Here is a 13,868-nt window from a genome sequence, read left to right on the forward strand (position 1 = left end):
CCAGACCTGGACTCCTCCAACTCCTGGACAGTCTGTGGTGCAAGGTGGTGGATGGAGCGAGACATGATGTCCCAGATGTGCTCAATTGGATTCAGGTCTGGGGAACGGGCGGGCCAGTCCATAGCATCAATGCCTTCCTCTTGCAGGAACTGCTGACACACTCCAGCCACCTGAGGTCTAGCATTTTCTTGCATTAGGAGGAACCCAGGGCCAACCGCACCAGCATATGCTCTCACAAGCGGTCTGAGGATCTCATCTCGGTACCTAATGGCAGTCAGGCTACCTCTGGCGAGCAAATGGAGGGCTGTGCGGCCCCCCAAAGAAATGCCACCCCACCCCACACCATGACTGACCTACCGCCAAACCGGTCATGCTGGAGGATGTTGCAGGCAGCAGAACTTTCTCCACAGCGTTTCCAGACTCTGTCACGTCTGTCCCATGCTCAGTGTGAACCTGCTTTCATCTCTGAAGAGCACAGGGCGCCAGTGGCGAATTTGCCAATCTTGGTGTTCTCTGGCAAATGCCAAACGTCCTGCACGGTGTTGGGCTGTAAGCACAACCCCCACCTGTGGACGTCGGGCCCTCATACCACCCTCATGGAGTCTGTTTCTGACCGTTTGAGCAGACACATGCACATTTGTGGCCTGCTGGAGGTAATTTTTCAGGGCTCTGGCAGTGCTCCTCCTGCTCCTCCTTGCACAAAGGCGGATTTAGCGGTCCTGCTGCTGGGTTGTTGCCCTCCTACGGCCTCCTCCACATCTCCTGATGTACTGGCCTGTCTCATGGTAGCGCCTCCATGCTCTGGACACTATGCTGACAGACACAGCAAACCTTCTTGCCACAGCTCGCATTGATGTGCCATCCTGGATGAGCTGCACTACCTGAGCCACTTGTGTGGGTTGTAGACTCCGTCTCATGCTACCACTAGAGTGAAAGCACCGCCAGCATTCAAAAGTGAACAAAACATCAGCCAGGAAGCATAGGAACTGAGAAGTGGTCTGTGGTCACCACCTGCAGAACCACTCCTTTATTGGGGGTGTCTTGCTAATTGCCTACAACTTCACCCCTCTTCCCCTCTGCAGGAGAGAGAGGGCGCTGTAACCTGATCCTTCAGGAGAGTCATGACACTGGTGACTGAGGTGGTATACTCCTCAATGCCATTGGATGAATCCCGGCACATATTCCAGTCTGTGCTAGCAAAACAGTCCTGTAGCGTAGCATTCGCGTCATATGACCACTTCCGTATTGAGCGAGTTACTGGTACTTCCTGCTTAAATGTTTGCTTGTAAGCAGGAATCAGGAGGATATAATTATGGCCAGATTTGCCAAATGGAGGGTGAGGGTGAGCTTTGTATGCATCTCTGTGTGTGGAATAACTGTGGTCCAGAGTTTTTTTTCCCTCTGGTTGCACGTGACATGCTGGTAGTATTAGGTCAAATGGATTTAAGCTTGCCTGCATTAAAGTCCCCGGCCACTAGAAGCGCCGCTTCTGCATGAGCATTTTCCTGTTTGCTTATGGCCTTATAAAGCTTGTTGAGGGCGGTCTTAGTGCCAGCATCGGTTTGTGGTGGTAAATAGACCTCTACAAATAATATAAATGAGAACTCTTGGTGTGGTCTACAGCTTACCATGAGGTATTCTACCTCAGGCGAGCACTACCTAGAGACTTCTTTAATATTAGACATCGCACACCAGCAGTTATTGACAAATAGAAACAAACCCCCGCCCCTTGTTTTAACAGACGTAGCTGCTCTGTCCTGCCAAAAGACGGAGAAGCCAGCCAGCTCTATATTATTTGTGTCGTCGTTCAGCCAAGTCTCTGTGAAACATAAGGTATTACAATTTTTTATATCCTGTTGGTAGGATAGTCTTAATTGTAGATAGTCCAGTTTGTTTTCCACTGATTGCACGTTGGGCAATAATACTTGTCGGTGAATTATTAACATTTTCTCAGTCTTTTCTTCATGCTGATAATGGGGATTTGGGCCTTGTCTCGATAAAGCAGTATATCCGTCGCATCGGACTCATTAAAGATCAAATATTATCCAGTTCGAGGTGAGTAATCGCTGTTCTGATGTCCAAAAGGTATTTTCAGTCATAGTTTCAAACAATGCGGAAAAAAATCGAATAAAACAGTTGTTTAGAAGCCCGTAAAACAACAGCCCTCCGGCACCTTTATTACCACTGTCTAGATTACATCTTCAAACTAAGAGCAACCATGGCATCCATGACAGAAAGGGAGAAGCGTCCATCCATGCATACGGGTAAGAGAGTCTAACTAGCTACATTTTCAGATATTACACAAGTCGAATATTGTCAGAAAGTCGTTTTCATTTCAAGTTAAAGTATACCGTTAGCTAGCTAGCTAACATTAGCTGGCCCCACTAGCTAGCGAACGTTACCTGTATGATCTGTGTAGTAATATTATTCATATCTCAGAGCAATTTGCATTGCTAGTTGTAGCCTAATGTTAGTTAACTAACATTGAACCTAGTTGGTTAGCTACCTGCAGATTCATGCAAGGTAGTAACGTTATGAGTTGGGAATATGATTCATTGTTTCGCTAGCTAGCTACATGTCTAAACAAAAGACTCTACTATTCAACTAACTACACTACCGGTCAAAGGTTTTAGAACACATACTCATTCAAGGGTTTTTCTTTATTGTTACTATTTTTTACATTGTAGAATAATAGTGAAGACATCAAAACTATGAAATAACACATATGGGATCATGTAGTAACCAAAAAAGAAATTAAACAAATCAAAACATTTTATATTTCAGATTGATGACAATATTGTACACTCTTGGCATTCTCTCAATGAGCTTCCAGGAAGTCACCTGGAATGCATTTCAATTAATATGTGTGCTTTGTTAAGTGTTAAATGTGGAATTTCTTTCCATCTTAATGCGTTTGAACCAATCAGTTGTGTTGTAACAAGGTAGGGAGGTATACAGAAGATAGCCCTACTTGGTAAAAGACCAAGTCCTTATTATGGCAAGAACAGCTCAAATAAGAAAAGAGAAATGACAGACCATCATTTCTTTAAGACATGAAGGTCAGTCAATACGGAAAATTTCAAGAACTTTTAAAGTATCTTTGAGTCGCAAAAACCATCAAGCGCTATGATGAAACTGTCTCTCTTGAGGAATGGAAGACCCAGAGTTACCTCTACTGCAGAGGATAAGGTCATTATTCATTAGAGTTAACAGTCTCAGAAATTGCAGCCCAAATAAATGCTTCAGAGTTCAAGTAACAGACACATCTCACATCAACTGTTCAGAGGAGACTATGTGAATCAGGCCTTCGTGGTCGAATTGCTGCAAAGAAACCACTACTAAAGGACACCAATAATAATAATACTTGCTTGGGCCAAGAAACACGAGCAATGGACATTAGACTGGTGAAAGTTTGTCCTTGGGTCTGATGAGTCCAAATGTTAGATTTTTGGTTCCAACCACCGTGTCTTTGTGAGACGCAGAGTAGGTGAACGGATGATCTACACATGTGTGGATCCCAGTCAAGCATGGAGGAGGTGGTGTGGGGGTGCTTTTCTGGTGACATTGTCTGTGATTTATTTGGAATTCAAGGCACACCTACCAGCATTGCTACCACAGCATTCTACGACAACACGCAATCCCATCTGGTTTGGGCTTAGTGGGACTATCATTTTGTTTTTCAACAGGACAATGACCCAACACACAGTCCATGTAAGGGCTATTTTACCAAGAGCGATGAGGTACTGCATCAGATGACCTGTCCTCCACAATCCCTCAAACAACCAAATTGAGATGGTTTGGGATGAGTCGGATCGAGTGAAGGAAAAGCAGCCAACAAGTGCTCAGCATATGTGGGAACTCCTTCAAGACTGTTGGAAAAGCATTCCAGTTGAAGCTGGTTGAGAGAATGCCAAGAGTGTGCAAAGCTGTCATCAAGGCAAAGGGTGGCTATTTGAAGAATGTCAAATATAAAATATATTTTGATTTGTTTAACACCTTTTTGGTTACTACATGATGCCATATGTGTTATTTCATAGTTTTGATGTCTTCACTATTATTCTACAATGTAGAAAATAGGAAAATGAAGAAAAACCCTTGAATGAGTAGGTGTTCTAAAACCTTTGACTGGTAGTGTATTCCAAATTCGCTGAATAACTGACGAATTTACGAACACTCAACACCCGTTGAATATGGCCGGTGTCAGTAAACGTTGGCAAAAAAAGCTTAATGTAACGGTTTTCTAGGTGTGAAGGAGAGTCGGACCAAAATGCAGCGTGTAGATTTCGATCCATGTTTAATAAACAAACGTAAAACACGAATCAATTATAAACACTACAAAACAAAGAACGTAATGAACATAACGAAAACCCGAAACAGCCTATACTTGTGTAAACTAACACAGAGACAGGAACAAGGACACTAAGGACAATCACCCACAAAACCCAACACAAAACAGGCTACCTAAATATGGTTCCCAATCAGAGACAATGACTAACACCTGCCTCTGATTGAGAACCATATCAGGCCAAACATAGAAATAGACAAACCAGACACACAACATAGAATGCCCACCCAGCTCACGTCCTGACCAACACTAAAACAAGGAAAACACATACGAACGATGGTCAGACCGTGACACTTAATTAAATTGTTGCCAGCAGCACAGTTGCATCACCAACACTCTGGATAACATAAAAACAGCCCAACCACCTCTGCTAGGGTGAGTAAAATGAGCGGTTCTCTCATTTGTGTCTGGAATTAGCTAGCAAGCTAGCCAATGTTAGCCAGTTAGCTTGGTTACTTGACAGCTGTTGTTAGGTCAGAACGCTTGGATCAACCATACTTCTCGGCCAGAGCATCCAGTGTATGCTTTGAACGCTCCGAGAGTGGAACACTCCGAATTTACAAAGATGAACAATTTGACAATGCTCTAATTTTAAGAACGCCCAGAGCACAGTCTGGCACTCAAGATTAAATTCACGAACACACCTGTAGTCTAAGCCAGCCTTTAGTCTTTAAATGTTTTGTTGTTTAGTACATAGCCTCACATGTGAATCTTTAAAGAGATGGGTGGGGCTAAAGCTTAAGAGGGCGTGAACGATGCCGAATGGATGCAGACAAAGAAGAGCTCTCCAGTTGGTACCAAAACTTTCAATGGGCACATTCTCAAAAGGTTACAAGTTTTTCAACTTTGAAAGCATAGTTACTTTCCCATTGTTCCTCAACTGTAGTGTATGATATACCATTTTCTTTCTCCGAGTCTCTACTTTTATCCAATGCAAAAAAACACAATTTCAAATGTTGCTACATAAGACCGAATCGAGCCGGTCACATTTGTTGGTGCTACTGTTTTATCTATCCTGTTGCCTAGTCACTCTATTCCTAGTTATATGTATATATCTACCTCATTTACCCCTGCACTTCGACTCGGTATTGGTACCCCGTGTATATATACTCATTGTGTATTTAATATTACTTTCATTATGTGTTATACCTTTTCTATTATATCTCTATTTTCTTCCTCTCTGCATTGTTGGGAAGGGCCGTAACTATGCATTTCACTATTCATTTACACTTGTTTACGAAGCATGTGACAAATAACATTTGATGTGTTGACGTCATTTCACAGGATTTGTTTTTGGACAGAAGCCAATTATCGGATGTAGCCAAATATATTATTCATCAATTGTTTTAAGCATTAAATGACCTGGTATGATGGTGCATTGATAAGTTATACAGTTTAAAGATGTTAACTTTAAGTCTAACTTTAAGCAGAATAAGTAGTAATTCATGTCTTCTACTGTATGTCCATTTTTAAATATGTTATCATATCATCAGCTTCATCGACTGAGTAATGCCTCACACACTAGAGATGCTTTCCATGCAGAGTTAACGGATGAGTATGCACTGTGTTTTGAGTGTTGGTAGTGCATTGTTTAATGCAACCTCATGCAACTGATGCGCCAACCCCTCGCACCTTCACCATTGAAATAAATTGACCGAGGCAATTCAGTGTATGTTGCGTTGCTCAGTGTGAAAGAGCCTTAAGACCATATATATGTAGGAAAGTAGCCATAATTAGCCATGATTTTCCATATCAGGTTCCTTTGCCATGCCCTGTGTGTGGAGTAACACTACCAAGTAATATTAAAAGTCATCCTTGAGTAGGTAAACACTAGCTCTGGTTCATTTAACTCCTTGATTGAAAGAGGGGAAATTATGATCCTGTGTTTTGTTTTTTTGAGGTTAGCGTGCTTTGCCGGCACAGTATTTGACACATTTTGGCAGTAGATGGTGCTATTTTGATGTTTACTGTCAAAATCAGGGTTTGATTTAGATGTGAAGAACATTTTTTAAATAAACACTTTATAAATATGTTTATTCAAAATGAAATGTATACAGTTTTGCTGTGATTTAATGTACAAAACAATCATAAAAATTGCAATAATTTAATAATAAAAACAAAAAGATGGAGTACATTTTACACAAAGTAGCAGTGACAGGAGTAAAACTTAAAACATAGTCCAACCAACATAACTTGTTCTTTGTTGATAATGTTGAAACATTTAAAACGGTTTAATTTAATCAGAATCTAGAAAAGTACCATAGCTGCATTAAAACAATGCTGCACTCAAGTGGTCTGGTGAACCATTTGTGACTGGTGTAGCCTCAGATCGAGTACAGAGTTAAATTCTAACAGACAGTTGGACAATTTTCTGGAACACACTAACCATTTTCCAGTAGTTCACATACCTGTTCTGTAGAAAGATGTGAACATAATGTACCATTTTACTGTAGATGGTGAAAGTGTGATGATTTGGGACATTTACATCTGGTGTCGGTGCACACAAAATATACACACTAAAAATAAACACTAAGATAATGTAAGCAACACTAAAGATTACGCTAACACAGCATTAAGCGCTTATGCTCATGAACACCATTGTAATACAATTGGGGCCATATTAGCAACTAGTTTTTTTTCCTGATGAGGAAAGTACAGATATGCACTAACATGTTCACCTGGTATCCATATCGGATCCATGCTGTATTCAGCACATTGGAAACAACATTCAAGAGTCAGAATGTAGAGGAGTGTGGATTCAATACGGATAGCAGGCAAATAACAAGATGAAAGGTATCTGTCCACTAACAAGACATGTCAGACTCAACTGAATCTTCTGGGAAGGGGAAAAAAACACTAGTTGTGAGCAAATGGTATGGGCATCCATAATATTGCACAACACTTATATAATTTGCAGAGTAAGGTTTTTGTGCGGGGGGAGGGGGGAGCAATCGCTGTGGATGAACACAGGGGAAAACAAACAGTGAACACTGACATTGCTGCCTCCTTGTCTCATGACTAACCTTATGCTAAGGGAGTATTACGCTGTCACGTGTTAACCTTGACCGCCCACATGAGTTACATTTCAGGCATTCACACCAGCACGAGCCCCCAAGAGTAAATACAGGCAGCAAGGCCATGTCCCGGACAATGCAAAGCGGGTGGCTACTGATGGGCACTTTTCCAATGTTTACATGGCAAATACGAACGGTCTCTCAGAAGGGAGACAGTAAATAAAAAGGAGGAGAGATTACGTGAGAAAATGAATATTGTGACTGGAGAAATTCCTTACGAAGACCGTTTCAAATGAGCCGATTCAACATTCAAAAGAGGCAAGGGACCATAACATTTTTACAAAAGAATAACAGAGAAAAAGAGAGAGAGTAAAAAAACAACAACTCTACACTAGGAAACCAGACTCTAAACTCAAGGTGGTTCTGTGCCGTGTCGCAGTACTAGCGTGTAAGAACGCGTCACATGAATACAATGAATGGGGCACTTATGGATATCCCACCTTTTGGCTAAAATGTCTAATGGAACACTAATCCCTATTTTGCACGCAAGTCTACTCTGCATTGGTCCAAAAAAACACGTCAAGGTTTCACTTTCCAGGTTGGATCTAATTGGTTCAGGAAGCTCTCAAAATGGTATTCATGTTCAGAATTTGACCCCTAAAAAATGCAGTCAAACAAATATCAATCTCAGACATTAAAAGTAAACATGGGTTTCACTTAGTGAAACAAAGAAATGATAAGAAAACAAAGGGAGAGGGAAAATTGCACACAAAACCACTCAACCTCTTCAAGGACAAGGGCTTGGCTAAGGTGGTCAACATTAATCTGCATTGAAATGGATTTTACACTGCACTCATCAGTTGATGAAATTGTGCAATGAGAGACATTTACGCCAGTATGCAATTAAAGTGGGCCAATCCGCAATTGAAATAGTTGCAAAGCAGTCAACCCCCCACTGTTTTGGAAAAAAGCTGAGGGAGGGGATGTAGAAACGTAACCACTCTTAAATTCATAGGCAGAGCTATGGATACAAGGACGAACCATCCATGATATAACATCGTTTGAACCATGTTTTTGAGGCTAAAGTGTTTGTTTACATTTATAGTTTACAAACACTAGAGTAAAACAAGTTAGTGATGGGTACGACAGCTTTTATAGTTATATTCTTCAAGAATCAATGAGTATGCACTGTGTACAAAACATGCTCTTTCAATGACAGACTGACAAGGTGAAACCAGGGGAAAACCATGATCCCTTCTTGAAGTCACCTGTTAAATCCACTTCAATCAGCATAGATGAAGGGGAGGAGACACGTTCAAGAATGATTTTTAAGCCTCGAGACAATTGAGACACGGATTGTGTGTGCCATTCAGAGGATGAATGGGAAAGATAAAATACACTGCTCAAAAAAATAAAGGGAACACTTAAACAACACAATGTAACTCCAAGTCAATCACACTTCTGTGAAATCAAACTGTCCACTTAGGAAGCAACACTGATTGACATTTCACATGCTGTTGTGCAAATGGAATAGACAACAGGTGGAAATGATAGGCAATTAGCAAGACACCCCCAATAAAGGAGTGGTTCTGCAGGTGGTGACCACAGACCACTTCTCTGTTCCTATGCTTCCTGGCTGATGTTTTGGTCACTTTTGAATGCTGGCGATGCTTTCACTCTAGTGGTGAAATGAGATGGAGTCTACAACCCACACAAGTGGCTCAGGTAGTGCAGCTCATCCAGGATGGCACATCAATGCGAGCTGTGGCAAGAAGGTTTGCTGTGTCTGTCAGCGTAGTGTCCAGAGCATGGAGGTGCTACCAGGAGACAGGCCAGTACATCAGGAGACGTGGAGGAGGCCGTAGGAGGGCAACAACCCAGTAGCAGGACCACTACCTCCGCATTTGTGCAAGGAGGAGCAGGAGGAGCACTGCCAGAACCCTGAAAAATTACCTCCAGCAGGCCACAAATGTGCATGTGTCTGCTCAAACGGTCAGAAACAGACTTCATGAGGGTGGTATGAGGGCCCTACGTCCACAGGTGGGGGTTTTGCTTACAGCCCAACACCGTGCAGGACGTTTGGCATTTGCCAGAGAACACCAAGATTGGCAAATTTGCCACTGGCGCTCTGTGCTCTTCACAGATGAAAGCAGGTTCACACTGAGCACATGTGACAGACGTGACAGTCTGGAGACGCCGTGGAGAACGTTCTGCTGCCTGCAACATCCTCCACCGTTTGGCGGTGGGTCAGTCATGGTGTGGGGTGGCATTTCTTTGGGGGGCCGCACAGTCCTCCATGTGCTCGCCAGAGGTAGCCTGACTGCCATTAGGTACCGAGATGAGATCCTCAGACCCCTTGTGAGACCATATGCTGGTGCGGTTGGCCCTGGGTTCCTCCTAATGCAAGACAATGCTAGACCTCATGTGGCTGGAGTGTGTCAGCAGTTCCTGCCAGAGGAAGGCATTGATGCTATGGATTGGCCCGCCCGTTCCCCAGACCTGAATCCAATTGAGCACATCTGGGACATCATGTCTCGCTCCATCCACCAACAGACTTGTCCAGGAGTTGGCGGATGCTTTAGTCCAGGTCTGGGAGGAGATCCCTCAGGAGACCATCCGCCACCTCATCAGGAGCATGCCCAGGCGTTGTAGGGATGTTTTAAGGACATTACATCAAAGTTGGATCAGCCTGTAGTGTGGTTTTCCACTTAAATTTTGAGTGTGACTCCAAATCCAGACCTCCATGGGTTGATAAATTTGATTTCCAAGTTTTGTGTGATTTTGTTGTCAGCACATTCAACTATGTAAAGAAAAAAGTATTTAATAAAAATATTTCATTAATTCAGATCTAGGATGTGTTATTTTAGTGTTCCCTTTATATTTTGAGCAGTGTATTTAAGTGCCTTTGAACTGTGTATGGTAGTAGGTGCCAAGCGCACCGGTTTGAGTGTGTCAAGAACTGCAACGCTGCTGGGCTTCAACAGTTTCCCATGTGTATCAAGAATGGTCCACCATCCAAAAGATATCCAGCCAACTTGACAACTGTGGCAAGCATTGGAGTCAACATGGGCCAGCATCCATGTGGAACGCTTTCGACACCTTGTAGTGCCCTGACGAATTGAGGCTGTTCTGAGAGCGAAAAGGGGTGCAACTCAAAATTAGGAAGGTGTTCCTAATGTTCTGTACATTCAGTGTATATCAATAATGTATACGTCCAAAAATGTATGTAGCAACTGTGGATTGCCACTTTAACAAAAGGGCTGCATTTTTCTTCATTGTATAAATATCACAAAAAAAAACACCAATATGGTGAATATAAATCAAAGAAGTAAGGAGCAATCCTCTGAAAAATGTATTCACCCTTGCTATTTCATATTAACATCTCAAATTGATTGAAAAACTCAATCTTGTTTCAAACAAATGTTAGACGACCATATCTTCTGAAAACAGTAGTGAATTAATGTAGGACAACTTTATCTATAAGTCCATAGGTGTCACTCCATTTAGTCTATTACCAGAAGGAGTTAATAAGTTCATAAACTCATTGTTTAATATAGACACGTTATTTGATCATTTGAGGGAAGACTGTTCGTCTTTTTCAATCACTCTGGTGCAATTTTCAAAAGCATCTATTACACTTTCACAATTCTTAGCACAAAAATCTAAACATTTAATCAAAATGGCCGTTTCAAAACTAAGTGCATTTACAAACAAATTCACAGTCACTTGTCCACTCCAAGTATCTGCTTTTCATTACTCTTTATATGATTATCTTGTAATTTCTTAATTTAACTATAACCGAATTAACATGCTCAAAACTGAAGACTACTGAAACAAAAGTGTATAGTGCCTAGTTACTACATTGTCCACTGTCATCCTTCATCAACCAGTATTCTTCAATACGATCTATTGTTCCTTCGATTCAGCACTTCAAAAAGATCAGTTTTGAAAATTGTATAATGTATTTTCTGCTATTGGATTAAACGTTAGTTAAAATGACTAAATGGTGAGCCTGTTATTATCTGATGTATTGGTGACTAAGCAAAATGTTCTCACGGTATTTGAGAAAAAATTGCATGAAAGACTCAGAGATGAAAGATGTGTTCAACTCCAATGAAAGGTTTTGAATATAAGACACGGGCAATATACCACTTACATCTGAAAAAATGCACCAGAGTGATAGACATAAAACCTGTAATGTTCATTTCACAGTCTTTGATATTAACAGAATATTAAAAGATTTCTCCTTCATTAGATCCAAGTTCAACGAGAATGTGGCTATGCCTTAAATTGTAAAAAAATGTTTTTGTCATAGCGATGACAAATGAGGGATTATTCCAAGTTTAGTTCAGTCAAGACCAGTTCAGTTCCTCAGGACTCTGTGTTGTCCTCCTTTGAATATTCCTCCACAAGCTTCTCATAAGAGTGGTCATGTTCTGATCCATCGCTGGTGAACACGGACTCTTCTGATTCAGAGCCCTGCTCCTCTTTGGAGTCAGTCTCCGACTCTACATTTTCGTCGCATGTGGTGATTGACAGCTTGGCTTTAGCATCATCGTCCTCATCCTCCAGGTTGTTGTTGAGGACGTTCTCCTCGTCAATAAAAGTGATGTTCGCATTCTGGAAGATCAGGGACTGGTACTCTTTGGAGTCCCACAGCCGTCGACCACCCATACCGCAACCTCCACCACCGCCCAGGCTGCCACCTCCGCTCTCCTGGCCCACCTCTTTGTCCAGTTGGTTCTCGTACATCCTCTCCTGGTCCCCGTCCAAATCACCCTCACCATGGTCCTCTGTGAGCAGCATCCCGTTCTCCGAGCCCAGGAGGTAGTTCTTGGACTTTGAGAAGGCCACTGTGACGCGGTCACTGAAGCTGTAGCGCCGCTTCTGCCGCGGTGAGCGGTCCAGGCTGAGAATAGTGTTGCCGGTGCAGGTAACCGTGTCGATGCAGCTCTGGGAGCGGTTCGCCTCCTTGGCCTTGTTACTGGCATCATTACCATCACAGTGGTCCCCGCTACCATCTTTCTTGACACCAATCTGTTTGATGAGGTCGTTGTAGCCTTCTTGCTTCTTGGACAGGAAGCTGAAGATGTTGACGTCGTTGGCGGTGGGCGGCAGGTAGAGGGGCTTGTGACTCTCCTTGTAGTTCCTCAGCTCGTTAAGGGAGAGCTTGCGCCGCTTGCGTCGTTTTTTCAGAGCCTTGTGGGCCTCCACGACCATGCGCACCTTCCAGTTGAAAAACAGGGAGAGCCAGGCCAGACCCAGGTAAATCCACACCTCCACAAAGTAACGGTACAGAGTGGGGTAGTCTGCATTTGGATCCACGCCTGAAAAAAGAAAAGCAGGAAGGGAAAGTTTGAGTATGTACAAATGTCAATGTCCAATTTTTCGAAAGAGGTACACTGCCATTGAAAAGTTTGGGGTCACTTAGAAAGGTGCTATTTTTTTGTCTACTAAAATAAAATAGATCAGAAATACAGTGTAGACATTGTTAATGTTGTAAATGACTATTGTAGCTGGAAAAGGCAGAATTTTAATGGAATATCTACAGTTGAAGTCGGAAGTTTACAAACACTTAAGTTGGGAGTTATTAAAACTTCTTTTTCAACCACTCCACAAATTTCTTGTTAACAAACTATAGTTTTGGCAAGTCAGTTAAGACATCTACTTTGTGCATGACACAAGTCATTTTTCCAACAATTGTTTCCAGACAGATTATTTCACTTATAATTCACTGTATCACAATTCCAGTGGGTCAGAAGTTTACATACACTAAGTTGAACAGCTTGGAAAATTCCAGAAAATGATGTCATGGATTAAGAAGCTTCTGATAACTTGAGTCAATTGGAGGTGTACCTGTGGATGTATTTCAAGGCCTACCTTCAAACTCAGTGCCTCGTTGCTTGACATAATGGGAAAATCAAAATAAATCAGCCAAGACCATAGAAAGAATTGTAGACCTCCACAAGTCTGGTTCATCCTTGGGAGCAATTTCCAAATGCCTGAAGGTACCAAGTTCATCTGTACAAACAATATTACACAAGTATAAACACCATGGGACCACGCAGACGTCATACCGCTCAGGAAGGAGACACGTTCTGTCTCCTAGAGATGAACGTACTTTGGCGCAAAAAAGTGCAAATCAATCGCAGAACAACAGCAAAGGACCTTGTGAAGATGCTGGAGGAAACAGGTACAAAAGTATGTATATCCACAGTAAAACGAGTCCTATGTCGACATAACCTGAAAGGCTGCTCAGCAAGGAAGAAGCCACTGCTCCAAAACCGGCATAAAAAAGCCAGACTATCGTTTGCAACTGCACATGGGGACAAACATGGTACTTTTTGGAGAAATGTCCTCTGATCTGATGGCCATAATGACCATCGTTATGTTATCTCAAGACATCAGTCAGGAAGTTAAAGCCTGGTTGCAAATAGGTCTTCTAAATGGACAATGAACCCAAGCATACTTCCAAAGTTGTGGCAAAATTGCTTAAGGACAACAAAGTC

General features: G+C 42.2%; 1 protein-coding gene across 1 annotated transcript in view; it reads right to left on the bottom strand.

The window, feature by feature from the left end:
- Positions 1-10,494: 10,494 nt before the first annotated feature.
- kcnk5a (potassium channel, subfamily K, member 5a) overlaps positions 10,495-13,868 on the bottom strand; it is a 64,867-nt gene continuing 61,493 nt past the window's right edge. The window contains exon 5 of the mRNA XM_020489409.2: positions 10,495-12,686. Within this exon, the coding sequence (XP_020344998.1) occupies positions 11,731-12,686 (956 nt within the window). The 3' untranslated portion in view covers positions 10,495-11,730. The remainder of the gene's footprint in view (positions 12,687-13,868) is intronic.

The sequence above is a fragment of the Oncorhynchus kisutch genome, linkage group LG8 (genome assembly GCF_002021735.2).
Source record: "Oncorhynchus kisutch isolate 150728-3 linkage group LG8, Okis_V2, whole genome shotgun sequence".
NCBI lineage: Eukaryota > Metazoa > Chordata > Actinopteri > Salmoniformes > Salmonidae > Oncorhynchus > Oncorhynchus kisutch.